The sequence below is a fragment of the Rhyacophila brunnea genome, unplaced genomic scaffold (assembly GCF_057557595.1).
Source record: "Rhyacophila brunnea isolate RB1 unplaced genomic scaffold, BYU_Rbru_1.0 scaffold_20, whole genome shotgun sequence".
Taxonomy (NCBI): domain Eukaryota; kingdom Metazoa; phylum Arthropoda; class Insecta; order Trichoptera; family Rhyacophilidae; genus Rhyacophila; species Rhyacophila brunnea.
Window position 1 is genome coordinate 10,070,835 of NW_028232860.1, and position 26,687 is coordinate 10,097,521.

At 35.2% G+C, this 26,687-nt stretch overlaps 2 protein-coding genes across 2 annotated transcripts in view; one reads left to right on the plus strand and one right to left on the minus strand.

The window, feature by feature from the left end:
* Positions 1-9,746, minus strand: part of kay (transcription factor kayak) — a 63,600-nt gene extending 53,854 nt beyond the window's left edge. Inside the window, exon 1 of the mRNA XM_085948383.1 lies at positions 9,276-9,746. Within this exon, the coding sequence (XP_085804509.1) occupies positions 9,276-9,404 (129 nt within the window). The 5' untranslated portion in view covers positions 9,405-9,746. The remainder of the gene's footprint in view (positions 1-9,275) is intronic.
* Positions 9,747-20,945: 11,199 nt separating this feature from the next.
* On the plus strand, positions 20,946-25,896 carry LOC147071155 (uncharacterized). Its single transcript, XM_085948133.1, has 2 exons — positions 20,946-21,065; positions 23,959-25,896. The coding sequence occupies exons 1-2, from the start codon at positions 21,063-21,065 to the stop codon at positions 25,753-25,755; spliced, it is 1,800 nt and encodes a 599-aa protein (XP_085804259.1). The 5' UTR covers positions 20,946-21,062; the 3' UTR covers positions 25,756-25,896.
* The last annotated feature ends 791 nt before the right edge of the window (positions 25,897-26,687 follow it).

Genomic DNA, 26,687 nt, shown 5'->3' on the forward strand with positions numbered 1-26,687 from the left:
ATCACGCACAGCGAGTCGCGCGTAACCTCTCGAAATGTGGATGTATTGGGATGCGGCGACCGGTGAGCCGGTATAGGAATGACCAATTCGTAGGTACGCGTAAGAGTTTTGGCGGCTTCGGCCCGAGACGCATGCGATTTGTTGCTAGCAGCACTAGATGTTTTTTTCAAACTAAATGTCGCATTCCATCAATTCGCAGTCAGATCAATCAGCTCCATTTGGCAACGTGTTTTGTGAATAACGATGACGTTACATCGACACGTTGCAGACGAGTTTTGTACATTAGTACAACCGCGTTACAAACAATCGCTCGTTTCAAATAGAAATAGAAGACCAAAATCCCCTTGTTCAATGCGTATGTACGTGCTATCTGTGAGATATATCATTTTATCAAGAACCAGAGATGTTGACTTTCAGAATCGTGAAAAATATGGACGAACTAGCGCCGATTACGCGCCACGCATTTAATCGTCCAGAAGGAAAACATAGTGCGGCAAGATGACGTCACCTTCGGCGGTTTATAGACTGGGAGCGATCGAATGGAGACGAGGAGACTGCCACCCTGTCCACCCTGAACTATAGTGCCAGAGAAGAAGAAATAGCCATCGTGGTGCTATCAACCACCTAACCAGAGGCCATTTTGATACCCTTCACGATAAACAATAAAGGAAAAATCATTAATTCCAACTACCAACAGAGGTATCTACCCAGTAAAAATGACTAATTGTATCTCTTCCGCATCCAATTATTATCGAAGATGAATGATACAGAATAATATTATTGGTTTACTTTATGCACGTATCTGTCATTTTTTTTCTTTTGAATATGTCCAATCCTAATAAGATCATAATATGGACCTCCACAGAGTGGAGGTTTGTATTAACAGATTTTGTTCTAACGAGAAATGGATGTCAGCCACTTGCTCAACCTATTAGGTACATTCCCTGACTCAAACAAAAAGTGAATAACAATAATGTGTGTCTATTAGGTACATTCCCTGACTCAAACAAAAAGTGAATAACAATAATGTGTGTACTTGCCAGACCCAGGATTCGAACCTGGGACCCACGACGCTATAGGCCGACGCTTAAGCCGCGCGGCCATCACGGTACTTATCTGTTATGGGCCATTTTTATGTTATTTGGAGGGATTTTACAATACTCTGGGTAATATTTTTTATAGTCAACTTCTAAGATTCTGGTATAATTTAATAATTGTATGACATGTCTGGACTGTTTCGAGGCCTCTTTTAAATCCACTGGCGAATCGATTGCGTCACCTGCGTCAAAGAAAATCGACGCCGCATCTGACTCATTGAAAATTCGGCATATTACGCTAAGTACATAAAGCATTTTATTTTCTCCGCGGCCACTAATTTTAGAATGTACCGTACCTATCGCTAACAATCCAGCATGCCATGTACTTTATTATTTCTTAGTAACAGCAATTTCTGCATCTGACATAATATTATGAGCCGGAGCTGTAGCCGCTCTACTGCAGGCGGACACAGTCAAAACAGGCCAGAGAAAGCTACTCGGAGGTCGTATCGTTACAAACAGTCTGGGGTTTTCCCAAACTATTTCATTGAATAATCACATATACCTATACCTATTTGACAAGATTACGTGGAATTGTATATTTATATAATAAAAGGTATCTTGAAATAGATTAGTAATAATCAAAATTGCATATTATTATTAATGGATTGGCAATACCAGGTGAATATTTTCGTACCTACCTACTCATTAATAATTGATAGTTTTATGATCCTGTTTATGAACGATGAAATGCACACCTTGACAATTTTACAACAGATTAATAAATATAATTCCGATAGGCTACATCATGGCCACGCCCCCCCCCCCCCGTCCTGAAGCGGGCCCCCAGGCTAGTATCTTTGGCGGGCTCCCCTACCGATTGCTAAGGATAAAGGCAGTGTGACACTCTACAGTAGCGTTCTCCAAAATTTAGTACCATTTAATGGTGTACGCGATAAAATTAATGTGTAGATATATATAGTGTTTTTTTGTATATTTTTATACATCCATTTGAATTATGGAGTTGTCGAGTATTGATACACAATTAAAAATTGTATCGTACAACCACATAATTTTAAATAATAATAATATTGAGGGAAACAAATTTGTGATGTGTGTTTATATCACTTATCTGGTCGACTCGCCTCGCCAGGCCCCTCCTGAGCCCCGGACCCCAGGCTAGGGCCGCGTCAGTCCCCCCCCCCCCTTGGGGGCCATGGGCTATATACCCCAATGCACTACATTTTGACGCAGGGCTTTGAATGTGTGAGTGTCCTAAGAAAATGAACCACATATTATAGACGTGCAATAGTGTGTGTTGCAACCACAGAAAAGTTGAAAATGAGTTCCCTGGTTGCAACCTTCAAATACACCAATATTAATTGAGCGTCAGTGAATAAGCCGAGAGCAGTTGTCAAAACGAAGGACAAGCTTATTCTTGACACGTGTTGTAAGTTTATCCCATATTCTTCCACACTCGAGATCAGTTGCCTGTTACTCCACACCCGTTAAGTATTTCAATTCCCATTATTTCTGAGTTCTCTGATTCCAGCTTATTCCAAAAAACTACCTACTCACTGTGATATTGATGAAAGTTGATAACACGGCAATAAGTAAACTTAAAAGTAAATCACCATTTTGTGAGCATATGGGACATATAGGGGACATTCTTGCATTGAGTGCCCTTGTAGAAAGCACATTCTATTGTATACTTCGGTTACATTCTGTGTGATAACTTGGACTATGAACTAAAATGCCAATTGAGAACGTTGAGATGGCCAGGGATGATTTTACACGACTGAGAAAAATATTATGTAGCCACGACATACACCTGGGACTCAAAATGAGAATGGTTAGATTCAGTGACGTCCAGCGGGGGTAGGCAGGTAATGCGTTGATTAGAGCGGCAAATAAAGGAACGAATATGACAACTTTTGAGAGCAGTGGCGGTTTTCCATGGAGCAGACGATGCGGTCGATTCGTTAGAAACTGTTGACATCTTAGTTTAATCCTGGTAGAAGAAGAACATCCTGGCTCATGAACCTCAGATATTGATTTGAACTCAGCACTTCATCCATACTTAGAACTAACTTCTACATAGAAGAAAATGGCCGAACTCGTCGCCGACGCCCGACAACGGATATGGCACCAAAAGAAGAGATTGGATCAATAATACACGTTGAAAAACAACATAGTTTTATACCCCAGCCGGGATCGAGCCCACTACCCACGGCTACATAGATGACCGCTATATCAAATAGGTCACCCACCGTCAGTGCAACCATATCAATTACAAAACAATAAATATAATATTTTTTTCACTACAATAATTAACGTGTGCCTATTATTAGTATGTTATTATTTTTTTTTTAAATTTGGATAATTCTTGTTTACATCATATTTAATAATATAATGTATGTTTGCATCCAATTAAAAATGAGTTCCATCAGTGGAGTTGTTTCTTAAACACGTTTTGAATAATATAATACACATTATACCTATATAATTTGCAGCCAATTTTCCGAGAACCAATAAAATCATATCATCTGAAATTCTAAAGCAATTTTTGAAATAGGTACTCATAGGTCGTTGACCAACCTGTCATCATCCGCATCGGGACTATGTTGAGAGCACAAACTAAATAATTACGTATGTCATATATTCCAGTGGTTTTAAAACTTTCACGACGCCCTTATGTGTAAAAAATCTTTCACTGCACGGACGTCGATGCCTTGATCTAAGTTGGCAGTTTTCCGCTCAAAATTTTCTTTCCGTCCACAATCAAGATCAAAAGCATTTTTTAGAAATTATAGTGTTCAAACAATTTTCGAGCAGCGCCACGATGCATAGTTTATATAGGTGAAGTATCTATACGCTTTTTTTTCACATTTTACAACACTGACACGCCTTTTTGCGTGATTACCTCGCATATAATTAGATCAAATGATATTCACTTGCATTAATATAATATGTAGTAATAAGAAAATACATAAACGTGTTATGTAAAAAAATATTTTTAGAATATATTAACACTATTTTCATCATAGAGCCGGAGTGCAAAGTTATGAAGTGGCAACTCTACCACTCATATAGTCAATTATTGATATACCGTATTGTATCGGTTATAAGATGAGTATTTTGTCTTATTTTGATGTGTCTGAATTCAGTGTGAGTTTAGTGGCTGAGCACACTGCAGGAAACCGTGCAATGCGTTCACGGCGCAGAGGGCCTAAACGGCACTTGCTTTTTACGCCTCACGCGCATCGCGCGGCCACTCGCAGTGTGCTTTGGCCCATATATTCGATGGCGTGTGACAATAATCTATGGCCAAAATCGCAAAATCCGACACAGAATCCGAAGTTTTAGACTCGGTGATATTACAGACGAAAGCATATAAATTATAAACTGATTTTACTGTCATTGTGTGACTTTCATCTTCGTAATGAATGTTTATGATTTTACGAAAGTAAGGGTGTGTATTATAATCGATACAAAATGGTAGAACGTGGACAGAATGCCCTGTGTCATGTTGTCATGTATCTCAATATCCAACAGCTAGGATCACAGACACTCGTCTAATCTCAACGCGGTGACTATAGCATTTGGTGGGTGACAATTATATCGAAAGAACGCCAAAAGATGGTACGTGCGTTCGCTCGTTATATTATGACAGTGACATTTTTTTATTGCAGAAAATAAACACATGCCATTATTCTATATTTTCTTCTTTCAAATAGATAGCGCAGTATTAAAATAATTTACCATACATTGATAGTTCTGACTGCATCAAAAGCAAGATAAAAGAACCACATCTGCATTTCAAGCAGGTATTAATTTAAAAAAATATTGTATTAAGTACGTTTTTTTGTTTTCAGTATAAAAACAAATCATTTAAAATTATTGTCAACAACAATTAAGATAAAAATGAATTAAGAGCATTCCTTCAGAAAAAACCGTGAAAAAATTCCCCCAAAATATAGCCACACTCACCTATTTATCAGCACACTTGCACACGTACCAAAAAAACATTTTAAATGTATTAAATACGAATGTTTGATAACAGTTTTTTTTTATAAAATGATAATTATTTACGGATAAAATAGTATGTACCTTGGACCTTAACTCTGCTCTGTGTCAATCAAATTTGGTTCATTGCACCGCTATGACGTGTAGACTATAAGAGGAAGACAGATTCTTCTGGCATTGCGGCTACGACGTAATCACGTTGTAACCGTGTTAGTATCTATAAACCAAAGTAATGATACCGACTAGAGGTGAGTTGGAAATACTGTCACCAGTTTGTGTACTCAAGTTTCGGATGAAAATACCCATACTCAGTATGCGTGGCCCAATAAACTTATTCCAAAAAACTTGTGATGATAATATCATCGCGAGTCGCTCGCCAGCTGGTAGACTTTTAACAATATTGACATTAAATGCGCGCGAGCGAGGTAGCAATAATTGAATATAGGTATATTTTAATTTATTAGTCTATTGCGTTCGAATGTATGAATAATAGGTCATAAATTTTGTGTCGCAGCACAGTGGTGATATGACGCACAGGCTTAGGCTTGTTATATGACTGCTCAAAACATGTTTAAAATTTAAAAAAAATATATTTTATTTTAACCTAACAGAAAAACAACTTATAAATTTAAAATGTGTTCAAAATTTTATAATAAACGAGACTATTCGACAAGCGGAGCTCAGCGTATTTTTAGCGATTCTATTGAAGCCGATACACAGTCTGAGTTCCCTGAGCCGATACGTATTTCAAATACGAGTACTATGGAGTTGGTTTTAGTTTCAGTTGAGTATGAAACTTTTGTCGCATACGCACGTCAAATGCTCTATATAGTATTCCAAATACTAGTAAGTATTTTGGAACAAGTTTCTATACTAAGTATTTTTTTATACTGGTAGTAAGTATACTTAATCTTCAAAATCGACCAGTTTTCCCATCTCTAATACCAACACCTAAATGAGTCGCCCATACTTCCAAAAGAATCCGACACCATTATATCTACAATACCCTCTTGAACATAAAATGACACCATTTATTCGGATTGGTTTCAGATATTTTATTCTAAATTCTTTAGTCCGCCGTTGCCACATATTTTAACAGAAAATATTAAAATATTACGTAAGAAGTAGAAACTTAAATCTCGTCTATATAATTTAATAACGTAACATTTTTATATTATACGTGTTTCTAAAATGGGATTGAGTATTTTGTACAACTCACTGATAAGACAGCTCTGAATACAATTTACTAATAACTACCTATAGTTATATACTTAGGTACAGTGGCGGAACGTAATAATTGAAAGCGGGGGTACACATTATTTTCTTTAAAAAACCTATGGGCTGGATATTATATTAATATGTAATGTACGTTTGGAGATAACCGCTTTAACTCCAGATCATTCTTGACAGATGTAGTGATCTGACAGACGCTTTGAGATTGGTTTCGTTACCCGTTCAACATGTCCATGTGGCGAAGAAATACAGGATACAAACCACATCCTCTGGGAACGTCCTAAAATGTGTACGAAAAGACAAGCGCTGCTCAAAGTCGTTCAGCAAGCTGCTGGGCCCATCGTACCGTCCGACCTGGTCGCAACTTCACGCTGGTAGTATGTTTATACTATTGCCATTGTAAACTTTAAAGTTTTTAGAAAAGATTCCGCGAAGAGTTGGGTTTAGTTATTCAATTGAATTAGTATAGATCCACCAGTATAAGTTGTCCGCTGAGTGAGGGCGCCACATGTTAATATTTAACATATCACTCAAAACTTTTTATATTGTGATGAGCTTAGTTCTAAATTCGAACACCTGACGATTTATGATAGTACATCTATACATTTTTATTAGGTACGTGTCATTATAAGAATATTTGGATATTGCATTTTTGGTTGGCGATTCACGTTGTCATGTACCCCAATGGAGGAACCGCCACTGCCTAGATACATAATATGCATACGTTAATTTTTTAAATAATAATTACATATTATAATATTCTTATCAGTCAGCACTGTGGAAGTAGTGATGGTTTAAATATATTATAAGATAAGTAATATACAATTATAAATTGTAATAATTCAAATCACAAATATCGTTTTAACTTGTTATTATGTGCCCAGCACATCTATTCAATACACAAGGCTGCTATCGGGCTGTATACTATAATAATATAATACGTACCTAGATTGCTTGCTTAATTTCATTATTAGTGTATTAACTATACTATAGGAGCTGAGGATTAAAAGAATCTAAATGCATAATATTAATATGTGACGATGTTAAATAGTGACTTCAAAGTCAGCGTATGGTTCTTTGTGATTGTAAATAATAATTCTACGTGGGTAATGGGGCATTGCTCCTAAAATTATACACTATTTTAGTATTTTTACTATGGCAAGATCTGGGCTCAATAAAATTAATAATGGTGGGTATTTCCACAGCAGCAACCCATTTTTTAAAGATTGAATGCAGTGACGTCATGTGGGATTAGGCAGGCCATGCGTTCATTAGAGCGACAAATTATAAAAACAAACAAAATACCTATGAAGGAACGAATGCGATCATTACAACTTTTGAAAGCAGTGGCAGTTTTTCATGAAGCAGAGGATGCGATCGCTTTTTTTTTTTAAATTACCGGTATATTAGTCAAATAAAAAAAAACATAAAGAGGGCTTCCAAACGTGTCAGTACCACAGACCTCCATGTATTTTTTTTTAAACCACCGCTGTTTTCATAGAAATTCTATAATAATCCTCAGTAGATTACGTCGTCATGTAAGTAAGTAGGTCCCTGTGTAATTATTTCAAGAATTCTGTTACTACAATAATTATTTGAGATTAAAAATGAAAGGGGGTGGCTTTTTAAGTCAGGCTGTGCTTTGGTTAGGGTCGTTAGGGACTTCACTGATTGAATGGGTATAGGTACGTATAAATCAAGTCAAAATATTGAAATTAGATAGGTACGTTGCTACGAACATAATAACAAGATTTTAATAAGTAAGTACTCTGTAATGGTCACCATTTTAGCACTTCAGGGAAATAAAACAACATATTATTATCAATGGTTCCCTCCTGGCTTCCGTTAAAAACTTAAAACGTAATGTAGGTACCTACCTACATGGCATTTTACAACGTTTTTATTATCTCGTATTCTTATTTGTCCGGTGCTTAGATTATAGAAAGGTCCGTGGTTGTTTGCCCGGTACAAATCTTGCAACCGATTTTTAACTAACTTCCCGACTAGCTAGACATTTGAAACTTTTAGAATATACCTATCAGAACACGATGCCAATGCATTCTTTTAATACTTTTAGCCATATTTAAGTAGAATTGAATTCATTTTCAGTTAATTCTGTTTTGTATGAAAAGTTATTTCGGAAGAAATTCGTAATCCAATCCACTATTATTGGTTGCTAAAGGAAAGGGGTGGTCCTAGCACCTAAATTATTAATATATAGGTGCGTTACTATTGAAATCAAAATGAAATTTCAGTATTCAGTATTTCTATAAGTATTTGTTTATTTGTTTGTTTTTTATTTACTTCATATCAAGTACAAGTTTGAGCATATTGAGCATAATAATTCAACAGAAAATTTAAAAACGTTGTAGGTACTTATATAAAAAGTTCTTTTTATCTTGTAATTATTTGTATTTTGGTTCATTTAGTTTTAGTAGCCTTCGCCACTGCTTACCAGTATAATAATGGTGTTCAATAAAGTATACAAGTAGTAAATAATTAATTAAATTGGTTAAAACCTTATTATATGCAATGTATTTATCATGTCATTTTAACAAATTCATACAAAAGGTTGAACGACATTATTTGATTCATGGAAAGAAAATTATAAAACAAATTACAATATCTAAATAATGTCATTAATCTGCGAATAACAGTGTCATATAGATAAAGTATTAATTTAAAACAGTTTTGTCATTATGAAATAATCAAATAACATGCAAAACTATGAACAGATGACTTGGAAAACAATTTTGACATAACCTACAATTTAAATGAACTGTCAGATGAAATAATATCGAAATATATTAACAATACATTGATATATTTCGTTACATGATGGATTGGAACTCATGTTAAACTAGATTGTAATGTTTTCGTATACAATCATAAAAGACAACAGACGATTATCATGGTATTAAAACAGTACCTATGTCAATCAAAATCAATGGAGGTTTTATGTTCTGCATTTTGACTTACCGTGGTTGGCGATATTCTCGTATTCGATATGGATCCCAGGAAATCAGTCCCAGAAGACATCTGGGATGACTGACTGTCGCTTGACATGTCAGAATCATTCGATTGACTATCATTTGCATCGTATCTCATTTTGACAGCTTCAAAAAACGGCACAAAACACAAACAAATCTGTTACAAAGTTTTCGCGATGTCAAATTTCGTAACGGGTGTACCCGAAACAAGTTGTTTGTAGAAAACTATAGACAATTTGTACAATTTGCCAATAATACACTTTTCGTAGGAGAAGATTTTGTTTTTCTGCGAACTGTCCACTTTTCCTACAAACAACTGGTATGACTCATCGCCGATGACGAATAAAACGATGGGGGATGCCCTTCTCAGAAAAAACTTCCCAACTAAATGTTAAAATGACATAAACGACATCTGTTGGCTATGAATTTTGTACGGAGAGATCGTACATTTTGTTTTTGTGCCGCCAACACCGAACGGAGGGTGATCTCACGTTCTATTTTTAGATGTATGACTACACATTTGGCCAATCACCGGCGAGGAATGCGATGACGCATATTTCCACTTACACCAATCAGAGCACGGAAAATTACGTTTATAATTTATTCTTTCCGAGGGATATTTGAATTCTATAGAGTTCATTTCGGCTTCGGCAAAAATGATAATATTATTGTCATTCTGATATTTCAATATTTCTATTAAAAAAATAGTGATAGACCCGAACTTATATTTACATATTTTAATAAAAGGAAAAAAAATATTTCTAATAAGAATGGAATATAATATTATTATTATTAATCTGTTATTGAACATAGGGACATAATTTGGAACATCTCAGAAACATTCCTATTATAAGTATAGGAAAACATTTTTCTAATAGGTTGGTAGTTATTTTTCTAAGGTGTTTCAAATTATGTAATAGTTTCTGTTTTATTTTACAAGAAAACCAAAAATGCGATTCATCATCTTTGAAGAATACATAAATATATAAAAATAAGTCATTGTTTAAAAAATTCGAATTTGCAATAATATTTTTTTGATAACTAGGTACTTACCTACATCTTTCGACTGATAAAAATGAGACTACCTAGAAATAACTAACACCAAAATGTTTATCTATCCAGTGGTGCGCTTAGTGACACAGAGGCTCGACGCACTGACTGATTTTGCGGTCCCCTACGATTAAAAAATAACATTTTTTTAAGTTTCTTAATAAATCTGTGCATCCATAATGAATTTGTCATTTTAATTTTGTATAAATTGTACAAACATGGTTTAATTGAAATAGTCTTCTCTCTTACAAATCACCATTCATAGGGAAGTCTTGGGAGGCCCTCTTTCAAATTTTCTGACAAATCGGTTGCGTCATTTGCGTCAAAGAAACATGCCGCTGTATCTACCTAAATACTTACACAAATAAATAAGAAGTAATCCGGTGGTACTATTGATAAAAAATTTCTTTTGATTTCTACACTTCCATAAAGATTGGTTTCGGGGACCCAGATTTTTACTATTTTCAGGCTTTAGGACATTTAGGTATATATAATTGACATCGGTAGGTAGGTGTAAAAGCCCAAGATGACAAAAGATGAAACCATTATTTATTAAAAATGGGATATGAAAAGACAATCCGTCTTGAAGAGTAGAAAAGTAACCAATAATACAACAATACAGAATTACTGCTGGTGAAGCATAAGGTGTGAAATTGGTTGCCGGATGCATAGATGTGACTCACCAGCCATCTTGTGGAAAATTGGCTACTGGTAGAATATCTCTAAAGGCTTAAACCAGCTTTGGGACATGGAACATTAAAAGACTGATGCAAAACCCCCGCAATCTCAGCATAATAGAAAGGAAAAACCTAGACATTATGGGTGTGTGTGAGACACATTGGAGAGGTTCGGGTCACTTTGAGACGATGAATGGAAATACCGTTGTTTTCAGGACCGAAAAAGAACATTAGGAAGCTGTTCTGCGAAACAATCATAATAATTAAACTCAATATTCACACCCATGTGTCTTAAATATTACACTGATATTATTGTTCTAACAGGATCAGTGGTGGAAGATGAGATGTCAAGTTTCTACTCCTAACTTGCCTCGAAAACAAGTTGCCATCATTCAGGAGGATGTGAATTGCAAAATTGGCAATACAAAAATGGATGACCACCTAAGGAATGTCTAAACATAATGAACTTGTGGTTTTTCCTCCACGCTGACAATATACATGGATCTCACCAAAGGATCGTGTAAGAAATTATATCCTGAAGCAAACTGTGGATCCAACCATCAATTATTGCTAGTAGTAGATTTTTTAATGAAACTGAAGAGACATCCTAAGATCACTCAAGTCGAATTTATTGAAGGTAAGGCATCGGTTCCAAGAAGAAAACACTGAAAAGTTATCTCATGATATAGGATCATCCGATATCAATGAAATGTGGTATTTAAGTAAATATTAATATGTAAATATTTAAGATAAAAACACCTTCTGTATCTTAAAAGTTATTGAAGAAATACCCAAAGATCTTAACATTACTAATAAACCTAATCACAGGAAGAATTGGTTGATAGAAGTAACGTTGAGAGATATTAATAAATGAAGAATTCTATCGCCAGATCCACACTCTCACCGAAACGTTTCCCCAAACCACTTGGCGAGACTTTTCTGAGGCGTGGAATACCGAGTGCTACTCTTTTTTCTCGCGTCCGGAAACTTGTACCCATGTAGTTCATCGTATTACACTTCATCGTGAAATGTTGTATCGGAAATATATGTCCGTATATTAAAGACCATCCAACCTCTTTGGGTTGTATACTACTGACATAAAATTCATGTTTAAATAAAACACGGTTCTTGTCGGTTTACACTTTACAGGAAGCCAGCAGCAAACGAATTTTGAAAATAGCTGATATACTGGATTATATTATGTTTGTTAGGTCAGGTTTTCATTCTTGAATTCATGATTTTTGCCAAAATCAGCTATTATTGATTAACTTTATAAAACGCAAAATTTTTTAGTATTTATTCCACTCTTATTATTTAATAAATTCGGACCGGTTTCGTTCGCCTCAGAGGGACATTGTAGCTCTACTATTAAATAATAAAAGTGGAATAAGTACTAAACAAATTTGCGTTTTATTAAATTGATCAATAATACAATGCGGTTCCACCATGAATTGACAGTTAACACAATGAAATAAAATCAGCTACGAAAATTGAATTAATGTTCATATTGAATCTGATAAAATTGGAGACCGTATAGTATACAGTCATCTCTTTCCGATAGAAAGCTCACAGCGAACTGTGCCACGGTGAAATGTTTTACATACAATTTACATGTAACCCTTTTTCTACGCTCGTGCATAATGAATACGGGGATCATCCAATCTTATTTAAAGAGGACAATCCTTTATTTCAACGAGTTGTTGCTTAGGCTAAGATTTATACAAATCGATATACTCAGTTTTATACAAGTATTTATTTATAATACATACAAAATATTATGATATGATTACTTTTAAAGGATTTTTACAAGGAGGTTTAACCTTTTTCCTATGATTTCCCTTAGCAGGGACTGATATTTTACATGTTTTTATATTGTGTTTCTTTATGCTTACATGTCAGTATACACTGCGTTTAATGTAGTTTTCGCCAAAATGAATTATTTTATTATTTTTATTGAATGGACGAAAAGTGGCGATAATAAAATGAAGTCATACCAGTTACATTAAAATCTGCCAAGTCACCTGTACAAATATTATTTTGTTGAAATAATACTAATAACCAGATGTGAAATACACATGAAAATTAACTCAGTCAGCATTGTAATTGGGCTCAATTTACAAACTGCATTAATTTGTAACGTCAATATAGTTTTAATCTACCAAGCACTTCTACAGTCATAACGTTGGTGTTGGAGTGAACGCTAACGAGGAACGGGGAGTTGAGCCAAGTGCACCGATTACACTCTTGCGTTCGATCCCCCACGAGCGATTTCGGTGAGAGTGTGATTCGGTATAAAGATAACACGCCTTACATCTGAAACATAGAATATAATATACAATTCGCAAATTAAACTAATTAAAAAACTATCTTTAAGAGATAAAAATGAATTCATTGGCAAAATTTGTTAGGAAATCGGAGACCACTCGGCAACTTTTGAAATCAAACGTCTTTTCAATAGTGTAAAGTTCATCACACAAGAATTTAAGCCAAAAGTTTGGGTAAGGATGGTAAACTAATATCCGAATTTGAGAAGATCACTGTTAGATGGAAGGAATACTTTATGAGTGAAAAGGATCCCATTTCAGTAGAAGAGAGATGGAAACATGGTATATATGAGAAAGAACAATGCGTATTGAAAGGGGAATCAGAGTATACTACAGCAGGTCCTCGTTATTTGAGGGTAATTAGAACCGAAAAAATATGGGACCAAAATTACTTATTACATAGGTTTAATTGGGACACGTTTAGAAATGAAATAGATATGTGAGCAAGACAGAAATAGTGTAGGAATGTGCGATTGAAAGATTGAAAGTGACAGTTGATGACTGTGAGCTATTGCGCTTGTGTTTTTATGTGTTTTTATAGTTCTATAATTTTATAATTCTATATCTTGCAAATTCGTAACTGCGCGCACTCGGATAACGAATACTCAGATAATGAGGACCCCCTGTATTCATAAGCTCAAGAAATTCAAATACAAACCAAAATATTGAAAGCAACTGGGAGGGAAGGAATTAAAAGTATTCATCAGCTGATGTGCTCCATTATTATAATTATGAGATACAGACCTATAAACTTATCTAAAGAATGGATGGGGGAACCACTGTCGAAAACTACCCAAACAAGACTTACAATTGGACAGAATCTGACATTCGAATGACGTTTTCAAAATGGTGTCCATATGGTAGTTCGTAGTTCCATTTTTATACCATTCTTTAAATAAGTTTGTAGGACTGTACATGTAAATGGTTAGGTGAATAAGCAGAATCTATTACTATATACCCTTACATATTAACTGGATGGCTGCCAATAACGTCCTAAGACGCGTACTTTTCCGTGAACAGAAACACCACTCATACAAAAATGACGTCTTCGGATGTTCCTCTTTAAACGGGATTTTACTAACATAAATCAATTATTTTAAACATACTGAGATATCCAGGGTTCAGTGACTAGCTCGGGTGTTGATAGATCCCCGGATTCACAAAAATTAAATAAAGGAAATTGAATAAAAAAAATCTTTCTTGGTCGTACGTGGTCTTATATTTTTATGGTTAGTTTAACAAAAGTTCACTTTCGGGGTTTTACAGAGTTACAGTGATTCAGGTCTGTTCGCTTTAACCAGAAGATGCTCACTGCTCGCCACGGGGTTCTTCTACCACTCTTCAACCCAAGCCAGCTTTTTGAAGGAGCCCCCGTGTTCGGCCAAATCCGATCGGATGATCTTTTGATTTGGCGAATCACAAGGTGGACTTTAGCGCTGGCGCGTGACGAGTTCAGCGTTGCGCAATGCACGGCAAAATTATAATATTTGAATTTTCTTCATTCCTTCATTTAAGCCATGGGTGGCCAACCTTTTCAGCAGCCAAAGTAAAAATGAGATTTCCTACCGGGCCGCACAACCGATTTTTTTATTATACAAAACCAAAAAGAATTATATATTGTATATTAATGAAATAAAACAAAAATGAAAATCAAACATATTTATTAGGTTATATTTTTTTTTAAATAATAAAAATTAAATAAAATAAAAATAATAAATTTTAGAGAGAAGTTTGATTTTGGGTGGCAGAACTAAGTGGATCAATATCGAGATCGAGTGAGGTTGTTCCTACACGCAAACAGTTTTCCAAATGCATATCAGTGATTCGTGTTCTCACTCGGGATTTGATATACTTCATCCGACTAAAAAGCTGTTCACACGTCATGTAAGTGTTTCCAAATAGCGAAGTTATCATGAGAGCATGTTTGTAAAATGCAGGATATTTCTCCTTGTCCAAAAAACTCTTTAAAAACAACCTGATGACATTTCTCCTTATCTGTTCATCGCAACATATTTCACAATGTTCCATTTGTAAATTTCTCGGTAATAAATTCACGTCTACGGAAAATGGCGTTGTAAATGCAGCAAAAGGCACACGGTGCTTTTTAAAATCTTGAGTCAATATCGAATCTCAATTTGCGAAATTAGCACATCTAGCGGTAGCATTTGATATTATTTTTATTTTCTCACTGCTCCACGGGCCACAAGTTGACACCTAGTGGACCGCGTGCGGCCCGCGGGCCTCGGGTTGGCTACCCATGATTTAAACCTTATAACTAAACATTTTATTTCTTATAGCTAGTACATATTTTATATAAAACAAATTTATTATATTCTTAAACTATTGATTGCATACATCATCTTTCATACTTTAATATTACTTTAACGTTTGCTTTTCATCTCCGTCCGGCATGTTACTTCCATATACCGGACGAAGGACTTTACCTAAGAATAAAACATTTACGTAGTTGAGCAGGGAATCAGATCAGGTGTTTTATTCAATTGTTTATAGAGATCAGGGTAACGGTTCGGCCCGCTTTCATTTGATATTTATAAACAACAAAAAAAGCCAGTTGATAACAGGTATGTGTCAATACAAATATGTTGAACGCACAACGACATATATTGGGAATATCGTCACATACTCAGAATTGAAACAGAATTGCGTGCAACGTACCGCCATCCATACACCTACCGGCAGTAAAAAGGTTAAGAAAGGTTCAACGAAGAAGTGGAAATACTACAGGACTATTTCTCTGGTTGTACACATCAGCAAAATAATGTTCCAAATCATAAATCAACGTTTGAAACACACAATATCAACTAACAAATCTTAAAAGAACAAGCAAGTTTAGTGAGAGGACGTGAAACAGAGGAACTACCAGAAAGGAAAAGTTCCAAAAAGGGAGCTGTATGTGAAACATTACACTTTTATAATCAGGTTACGGTTAAGCTACGGGAATCTTATTGAAACACGACAACTTTATCTAACTAGTACTATGTAACAAGCTACAAAAGCTGCCCCGCCCCTACTTTGTCATGCCTGTGTAGATCTCCAATCGTGCGATGTGGTGTTATGTTTTAATGTCTTTGTCAACTGTTCCCTATGTGTTCTATATTTTCTAGATGTCTGATGCCAGGATGTGGAAGTTGTGTGTGGTGTGTTTTGTTTTCGTACGTTTTGTCTGTAGGTAAGTGTCGGGAAAAGTATGTGGCTTGTTTTAACTTGGTATATTCCTGTAAGTTCTTATATTTTTATGTCTATTGGCACCTAGGGGCGGCAGGTTATATGAATGTATGGTGAAGCAGGCTAGTATGGTGAAAAAGTATGGTGAGGCGGGCTGATAATCAAGTTGCGGCAAAATTTCCACGTTAACATAATATTATATGGGTACGTTATAATGACCAAAGTAAATCCTCCGTGATGCCCTGAATTTTTTTTATCGCGTCGCCATTTCTCGTAAGTTTTCGGCTATTGTTGGCCGCCTTCATTCAGTTGTATGAGAAAGACGATTCTTCGCTCCTCTTTTTATTTAATATCTCTATGATTGGCACTATGCCTGCCAGGACTTGTGCTGACGTTAGTGATATTGTGCGATATCCCTTGTAAATTGATTTTGCAAAAGGTCTTTGCGCGGAGTTCAGTTTTTTTTGAGTGATTTCCTATGAGATGCTTTATTCAGACCGATGCCGCGTAAGTTAAGATTGGCTACACAGCTCCGCGATATATAATTTTGAAAACTTCAGGACATGCCCCCAAGTGGCTATTGCAATATTAAAACATCGAAAGCAAAGGCTTGTATTTGTGTATTGTGTGGTAAGCAAAGAGATTGCAGTCTTTCAATCTCTTTGGTGGTAAGATTATTGTTTGTAGACTGTCTAAAGCTAAAGTGATGTTCTATAGTGTTGCACCACAAGTTGAGCCTTGGACGCAACCTTAGATTTGACTCAAAATACTCAGCCCATTATTTTGTTCGAGTTCGATTTTATATCAGTTTTCTTGGAGTAGGTAGAAGAATAATTTGGCACAAAGTCACCCCAAGCTACGGTAATATTATTAAAAATTGAAAAGTGTTGAAGAGTTTTCTATTCGGGCAATTTCTGACATGAACACAGCAACAGCTGAGCGCTGTTCTGTCACTGTCAGTGCTCGTCCGTGGTGGTTAGGCGGGCGCGGGGCGGCGGCGGGGCGGGCAACTCAAACGTATGAACACGTCTCGACGTGTCCGTAGACAATGCGCGGGGACGGGTGTTCGCGCGTGTTGTTTTGGCGCGTCTAGCTCAACGCAGGCAAGATCGTACATGCGGCGGGCTCTTCCCATACTGCGCGCATAGAGGTGTCCGCACTGAATGGACGGGCACCGACGCGGGAAACGAGCGAGTTGCGGGTGTCTCAAACCATCATGAGCCTACCGCGTGCGTCTGGTGTATTTATGGTATTATTTTCACAAAGCATAGATAGTGCGAAGTGATGTAAAGTAGGTATACGTTTTATAACGTTGCACTTTTCACTACACTGATACGCCTCTTTGCCTTATTACGTCGCATAAAATTATATCAAATATATATAAAAATTATATATTCACTTGTATTAATATAATATGTAGTACTAAATAAATATATATTATGTAAAAATAATATCTTTAAATTTCAATAATTCTTAACGCACATATAATATTGTATACTTATTTTACTTATAGTTATAAAGGTAGGTACATAAAAAAATGTTTTTTTTTGTCTATAATTATTCAATATTCTTTCTCATTTATCTCTTTATCTAATTTCTCTGTATTTAAATTTTAATATGATTAACTATAATTATTATAATTTATATGGAAACTTTGCTTGTTGCAATATCTTTTTCTAGTCTATTTTATACATATTTGTAGTCTATGTAACTGTTTGTTTTCCTTAATAAAAAAATATAAACATAATAAAAATAAAATATATTAAGTAGGTACATCATTTCCATCCTAGAGCCGGGGTGCAAAGTTATGAAGCGTACATTCTATACCTACATTCACACCATATGAACCGAAAAGTCTTTTTTAAACTTTAACTTACATATTATCCATTAAGGGTACTTGATGGAATTTGAATTTAAATTCATAAATATAAATTTACCAAATAAACAGGAATTAACTGTATCAGATGACAGTGTATATTCACCATTGGTGGTGTTTGAAGATGCCAAAAGGCGATAGTCGGATCGCAAAAAAATACTCAAAAAGAATAGATAAAAACTTAGATCAATTAGAATATACCTAATCAAATATTTTCTCATGTTACTCTTTTTCGAAAAACTTGTCTGGTTGTTCCCGCAATTTCTTGTATAAGTTATAAAATTCTTCTGCTAAATTAGTGCTTTCCATATTGATTTCATTGGCCCCATATTTTGGTGCAAAGTTTTGCCATTTCAAATAGGAGTTTTCCAGTAAAAACTTTTCTGTGTTTATGGTTTCCTATCCCTGATTTGACGCTGAACACGACTGGACGCGCGCGGGCTACTACGGACACTCTACCCGTGCCCGTCCCCGCGCCAATTCCGCGTCGAAGACGCCCCATGACTACGGCCAAGCGCTCAGTGTCAGCGCTTGGCCGTAGTCATGGGGCGTCTTCGACGCGGAATTGGCGCGGGGACGGGCACGGGTAGAGTGTCCGTAGTAGCCCGCGCGCGTCCAGTCGTGTTCAGCGTCAAATCAGGGATAGGAAACCATAAACACAGAAAAGTTTTTACTGGAAAACTCCTATTTGAAATGGCAAAACTTTGCACCAAAATATGGGGCCAATGAAATCAATATGGAAAGCACTAATTTAGCAGAAGAATTTTATAACTTATACAAGAAACTGCGGGAACAACCAGACAAGTTTTTCGAAAAAGAGTAACATGAGAAAATATTTGATTAGGTATATTCTAATTGATCTAAGTTTTTATCTATTCTTTTTGAGTAATTTTTTGCGATCCGACTATCGCCTTTTGGCATCTTCAAACACCACCAATGGTGAATATACACTGTCATCTGATACAGTTAATTCCTGTTTATTTGGTAAATTTATATTTATGAATTTAAATTCAAATTCCATCAAGTACCCTTGGTCGATTTTATAATTTGATTATATATTGGATAATATGTAAGTTAAAGTTTAAAAAAGACTTTTCGGTTCATATGGTGTGAATGTAGGTGTAGAATGTACGCTTCATAACTTTGCACCCCGGCTCTAGGATGGAAATGATGTACCTACTTAATATATTTTATTTTTATTATGTTTATATTTTTTTATTAAGGAAAACAAACAGTTACATAGACTACAAATATGTATAAAGTAGACTAGAAAAAGATATTGCAACAAGCAAAGTTTCCATATAAATTATAATAATTATAGTTAATCATATTAAAATTTAAATACAGAGAAATTAGATAAAATGATAAATGAGAAAGAATATTGAATAATTATAGACAAAAAAAAACATTTTTTTATGTACCTACCTTTATAACTATAAGTAAAATAAGTATACAATATTATATGTGCGTTAAGAATTATTGAAATTTAAAGATATTATTTTTACATAATATATATTTATTTAGTACTACATATTATATTAATACAAGTGAATATATAATTTTTATATATATTTGATATAATTTTATGCGACGTAATAAGGCAAAGAGGCGTATCAGTGTAGTGAAAAGTGCAACGTTATAAAACGTATACCTACTTTACATCACTTCGCACTATCTATGCTTTGTGAAAATAATACCATAAATACACCAGACGCACGCGGTAAGCTCATGATGGTTTGAGACACCCGCAACTCGCTCGTTTCCCGCGTCGGTGCCCGTCCATTCAGTGCGGACACCTCTATGCGCGCAGTATGGGAAGAGCCCGCCGCATGTACGATCTTGCCTACGTTGAGCTAGACGCGCCAAAACAACACGCGCGAACACCCGTCCCCGCGCATTGTCTACGGACACGTCGAGACGTGTTCATACGTTTGAGTTGCCCGCCCCGCCGCCGCCCCGCGCCCGCCTAACCACCACGGACGAGCACTTAGTGCAAGAACGTAGTGGTCGCGCGGGGGCGGCGCGGCGGCGTCTTGCGAAACTCAAACGTATAACCGTGTGTAAAATGTTCGTAGACAGTGTGTTTTTTGGGGCATAATACACACGGTTATACGTTTGAGTTTCGCAAGACGCCGCCGCGCCGCGCCCGCCAATTGACTACGGCCGAGCACTTAGTGTCAGCAACTTTGTAGTCAGTCAGTGCTGCCAACCGTACTATAATTATAGTATTTGTACTATAATTTTGGTCCGCGTACTATGTACGATATAAAATATGTATAGTACGCCCAAAATACTATAATTTTGAAAATCGTACTATAATTTCATATAAAAGTACTATAATTTTGCATTTGCCATTTCGCAATCGAGTGGTCTTCGAAAATTTGGCCCGCGACGAAATATCTTTCCTAAAAAAAACGAGCCGACCATGAAAAATTGGGAAAATTTTCATTTTCAACAGATGACAACGCGTACTATATTTTATCCCCAAATACTATAATTTTGGAGGCTCTGTACTATAATTCCACTTTCAAAATATGGCAACACTGAGTCAGTAGTCAGTTTCTGTCAGTGTCATTTGACATTTTGCCAGCGTTTGTTCTTGATTCCTTGTACTCGAGAAAAGTTTTTCCCAGAGTTATCAGAAGTAGGAAAACTCCGATTCAATGGTAATTTTTTGAATTTGTTTGATGTTATAAAATTACGTATCCATCTACTTTTGTAGAATACTTTTTGTGTATTAGGTATTTTGTATGTATATTATTTAATGTGATGCCGAAAATACACAACAATATAACTTGCATAGTTGCATGTGCATGTGAATGCATCGTGCCGTGTCATAAGCAATAATGATAAAGATGATATAATACACAATATCTGTAATCCAATGCGAAATGACTATTCCTAATAATATTATTGTATAGGTACGTACTGAATTAGAAATATTCTTCTAAGTTAATACTATCTAGTAATCAGTAGCGTGCGGTGGCTTTTGAGATTGGGTATACCAATTAGTTACTAATAAATTATACCTTATTTGTTCTAAATAGGTAGGTATGTAAAATTATGTGGAGTTATTCTTTGGAAAATAATATTATTTACGAACGTTGCATCATCACGACGGATTTTATGCATGTCTCATCAATAATAAGGTACTGTTCGGTTATCAGGAATACAGCAGAAAACACATTTTGAATGATATACTGGATTATTTGTTAGTTTGGGTTAGGTTAGGTTTGGTTAGGTTAACCTAACAAATAATCCCGTTTATCGGCTATTTTCAAAATGTGTTTTCCGCTGTATTTAAAAATTTTACGGTATATTGCGGACATGAAGATCTCTTTACATAGTTTTTGTATGTCTGTATTGTTTAGCTTTGTTTTTGTATTATATTTATAATTAAATTTTTATTCTTTTTTGTTAGTTTTCCGTGCCTTTCTTTAGCATGGTAATTTTGTATTAAGTCAATTTAGTAAACTCAGTCTTAGCTCACTTGAGAGCGAGGCGACCTCAGACTTGAGTATCTGCTCCTGATACATTACCAGGCGTAAAAACTGCTGATTGTTCACATCCAAACGTAGGGCCTCGTGCTACATTCGATTAAAACTAAGTGTGGTACGGGGTGGATTGGTTTGCAGAGGGGTTTGTTCTACATGACGTTAAAGCTGCAACGGATGCAATAAGAAAAAAATCATCCTGATCTACGATGATGATGGATTAACGATGAATAATTATTTCTCTATCCGTACGCCCACAGTGGCCGCGTGGTTTAAGTGTCGGCCTATAGCGTCGTGGATCCCAGATTCGATTCCTGGGTCTGGCGAGTACACATATTGTTTTTCAATTTGTGTATGAGTCAGAGTTTGGACCTAATAGGTTGAGCAAGTGGCTGACATCCATTTCTCGTAAAAACAAAAATCTGTCAATACAAACCTCCACTCTGTGGAGGCCCATATGATCCTATTAGGATCGGACATGGTCGAAAGAAGAAGAAGAAAGAAGATAGTAATCTTCACATTTTCATTGTCTTTACTACATTTGTGTTTTTTTTTATTTTACGAATACCTTATAATCTTATATGAATATCTTGGAATTCTATAGGGATGCGCCGCGCATCCACAACATCTATGAATCATACCACACTGGTAGATATATTGGTGTGGTTTCAAATTATGGAGGAAATTATTGGTTAATATGTCATAGGTATTAAATTTAATATAACATGTCTTAAATTTATCAGTTTTTTTTAACTAAAATATTTTGAGAAAATATTTCATAAGTGTTCAATGATTTATACACATATCATCGGAAGATTACCACTACAATGTAAACCTAACCTAACCTTGCGATGGTTAACTGAAAAATAAATTGTTTTCGGCATGTTTCTGTTAAGTATGTGAGTAATAACAAATTTGCATGAAGACTTTTCGTCATAATGGCACTGCAACGTTTGTCATCCTGCAAAATCTTTGGCTAATAATGAGCATTCTAAAATCTCTCGTGGCGCAATTCAACCATTTCAGTTTTGGCTGCCCAGGTCTTCTCTTGTCCTCAGAGGATGCGTACATGGCTTATATTTCTGGCAACTCCTCCGGTATTCTCTGCAGATGACCAGTCCAGCAATCTCATTTTTTTTCGAAATACTGAAACAATAAGCCTGATAGAAAAATGTTTTCTTCATAATGTCATTGATGGAGCAAACCGTTTTCACAATGATAATCATAATGATAAGGTATTGTGTGATACAGCATGTCACCTTTATTTGCGTGTCAGTTTATTTTTACCACGTTAGCTCGTATTCTTGTTTGTCCGGTACAGATTTTTCTTGTTTGTCCAAGATTTGTATTGGACGATTGAAGATTTTTAACTAACTTCCCGACTAGCTAGACATTTGAAACTTTTAGAATATATCAGAACACGACGACAATGCATTCTTTTAATAGTTTTAGCCAATTTTAAGCAGAATTGGATTCATTTTCAGTTAATTCTGTTTTGTATGGAAAGTTATTATTGTCGGTTGCTTAGGGGGTCCTAGCAACTAAATTATTGATATATACTAGCGTTACTATAGAAATCAATATGAAATGTCAAAATGACATTTCAATATTCTATAATATTTATTCAGTATTTCTATCAAGTACAATAAAAAGTATTTATTAATACATAGAATTGTCAAGTTTATATGATTCAACAGAAAATTTAAAAACGTGATATATAAAAAGTTCTCTTTATCTTGTAATTATTTCAAATTGAGAATTTGTCTTAACGTGTATGTTTTATCTCACCTTAGCCCTTTTAATATGTCTTCCCCTATCTTACCCTCTCCTACACATTTACATATGTTTTCTCTTATGCATTACAGACAGACAGAGAGATAGATAGATAAATAAAGACAAAAATATATAATATATAGAATATAAGATGTGCATTAGTTATCTGTTTATTTTTATAGAACTAACAATAACAATCATAGGAATCTTGTTTATTATGAAAACAAGACATGTCTTAATAACTTGTAAATTTCAATCGTGTACCCTATTAATATTTATCAATTTGTTTCAGAATACCAAATATTATAAGCACATATCCAAGAAAATGAAAACGAGTACTGGCCCAATCACCATCTCCATAAACGGCCCCGACAATGTAGGAAAAACGTCACAACTGGACAACTTGCCGGAGTCTTTCGATCTGCGGTTTTCCATCCATAACTATGACAAGTTTATGACGACTCTCGTGACAGAGGATACATTGCAGCAATGGTGGTTCAAAAAATGCACAAGCGAGGAATTCGTGTCTGTCATTATGCGTGCCATAAATCAGAGATTTGTAGAACCATCGTCAAAAGATTTCGTGGCGTACGACAGAGGTGGTGTAATGTTTGAGGCGGTCTGTATTGCTACCATTGCTATGAAAGAAAACTGCGATAGGAACAAAGCAGAAAGTATTTATCAATCGATAAAGGATAAATTTGGATTTAAAATTGTTACAGAAGATGTCCGAATTTTATTAAAACACGGCGATACCATCGAGAAATCGGTTGAAATATCTCTAATGCGTCAATCTTCACGTGATCAGACATATGAAGACTATCAGAAGATCTTGCAACAACAATTGTCTATTCAGGAGTCTGCGAATATGTATACTGATGTTATAAATGTAACGGATATGTCTATTGTTGAAGTACAAAATAAAATCCGTTCAATTGTTCACAAGTATTCGGTAAATAAACATGGATCATCCCCTAGTCTGCCTTTGATGTTTGAGCACGTCAATGCTATTATCGCATTTGGAGGATTGTCTGAATCGGGTAAGAGTTCTTTAGCAGAAGGGACTTGTAATAGATTAGATGTTGCCGGCACAAAGTGTGCCCGTCTGAAGATAGGATATTTTCTCAAATTGGCTTCGGCCCAACTCGGTTGCGATGTTTATGAGCATTCTTCTGAAAAACAAGCGAGTTTGCTTGTGAAACAACTCAATGATTACCTCAAGTCGCATTACTGGATTAGAGCCATCACCATTGAAAGTCTCCATGACTTGGAATCTACCAAAGCATTAAAAGTGATTTTAGGAAATTTATTACAAGTTGTTTTTGTTGATACAACGCTCAATAATCGTATACTCCGTTCCTGTACAGATATAGAAGAATTAAAAATCAAAGATGAGGTTAAAATGTCACGTGGAGCTCATAAAATTAAAACAGATGTCGCTTGTTTTATTCATGACAACAATGATGTCACACTGGACGAATCAACACACCGCATTTATGACATGGTTAAATCAAAAAGCGAAAAGATTTCAATGCAGGCTCTCGTAAATCACGGTTACACCAATAAAGTTGATTTATTCTCTCAGGAATTCGTTTTGAGTGCTGGATCAATACTTATAAATAAATCTACAAAGCAGGTTTGCCTTATTCATCACATAGCGAAGAACGAGTGGCTTTTGCCGAAAGGACGGAAAAATGTAAACGAGAATCTTAGTGAAACAGCGTTACGGGAAACGTACGAGGAAACCGGATATGAATGTTCTTTGATGCCTGTCACGATGGAAACCAGAGCGACTCCTGGCGATGAATTTGTTAAAGACGTAGCCCGTAAAGTAAACGATGCAACTGAGCCTTTTATTATTTCTATCCGAAAAATCGGCTCTTCGCAGAAAAATCAGAAGATAATATTCTGGTACATTACTCAAATAAATGAAGATGTAGCTAGAGATGCCAATACCCAAATGGAGAATGAGAATTTCGAAGTGAAACTTTTCTCACTTGAAGAAGCGAATAAAGTTCTAGCATATGAGGAGGACAAATCGTTGATAAGACAAGCTTTTGAGTTATTTGATAACACTTATAAGCAGTAATTTTTAGAGATACATACATACTAATTTAGTACTATATTATAAGATACACATTCTACTAAATATATTTTAATATATTATTATTATGACATCTTGATTTTAAAAGTATGTAAGCTTGTTTATATTTTTATAATTTTTTTAAGAAGAAAGAATTCTTTAATTACAAATTAATTATAAGTACTTAGATATTTTATTAAAATTTTAAATGTACAAATTGTTTATTATTTATAAGTCTTTAGTTAAAAATATAAAATATATGAAGTGTTGTTTTATTTATAATGTTTTTTTAAACACACAAGTGGCATCAATTTAAAACGTTAACATTATGACATTTAATATGTAGACTCAGTACAAATTTATAAGACGGTTTTGTGTAGCTTTTTGTTCTCAAAAACAATAGTTTAAACTAAAAGATTATATACAATAAAATTTAATTAAAATAACTGATAATACTGACTATTTATATCGGCCAATGGGTAGCCATATAAAGGAAATTCTATCGGATAACAAATATTATGTTGGTGTTATTGACCATCTTAAATATTAAATTCACCTCTACCTCCATGGTTTTAATATACCAACCTACGTAGTATCCATATTGTGTAATGTTTCAGGCTTTCACGGTTGTTTTTTTATCGTAATAGATTTTTCGGTTTCCACCGTGTGCACTTGGTGTGGAGGAAAGAAGTAAGAAGTACACACGGTGTAAACCCAAAAATCTATTACGATATCATATTGCGTTTATATTATGAGTAAACATCTATAATTTTGGCATTTTTTTGTACACGGGCGACTTTAACCTTGCCATGGCCCTGTACATAAGTATTAAGTTTGTATTTAAACTATAAAAGAGTTTTTGTTTTAATCTAAACAGTGAAAATAACTTCATCATCTAGGTTCTATCCACTGTTGGATTATAAAGACACAAGCTAATT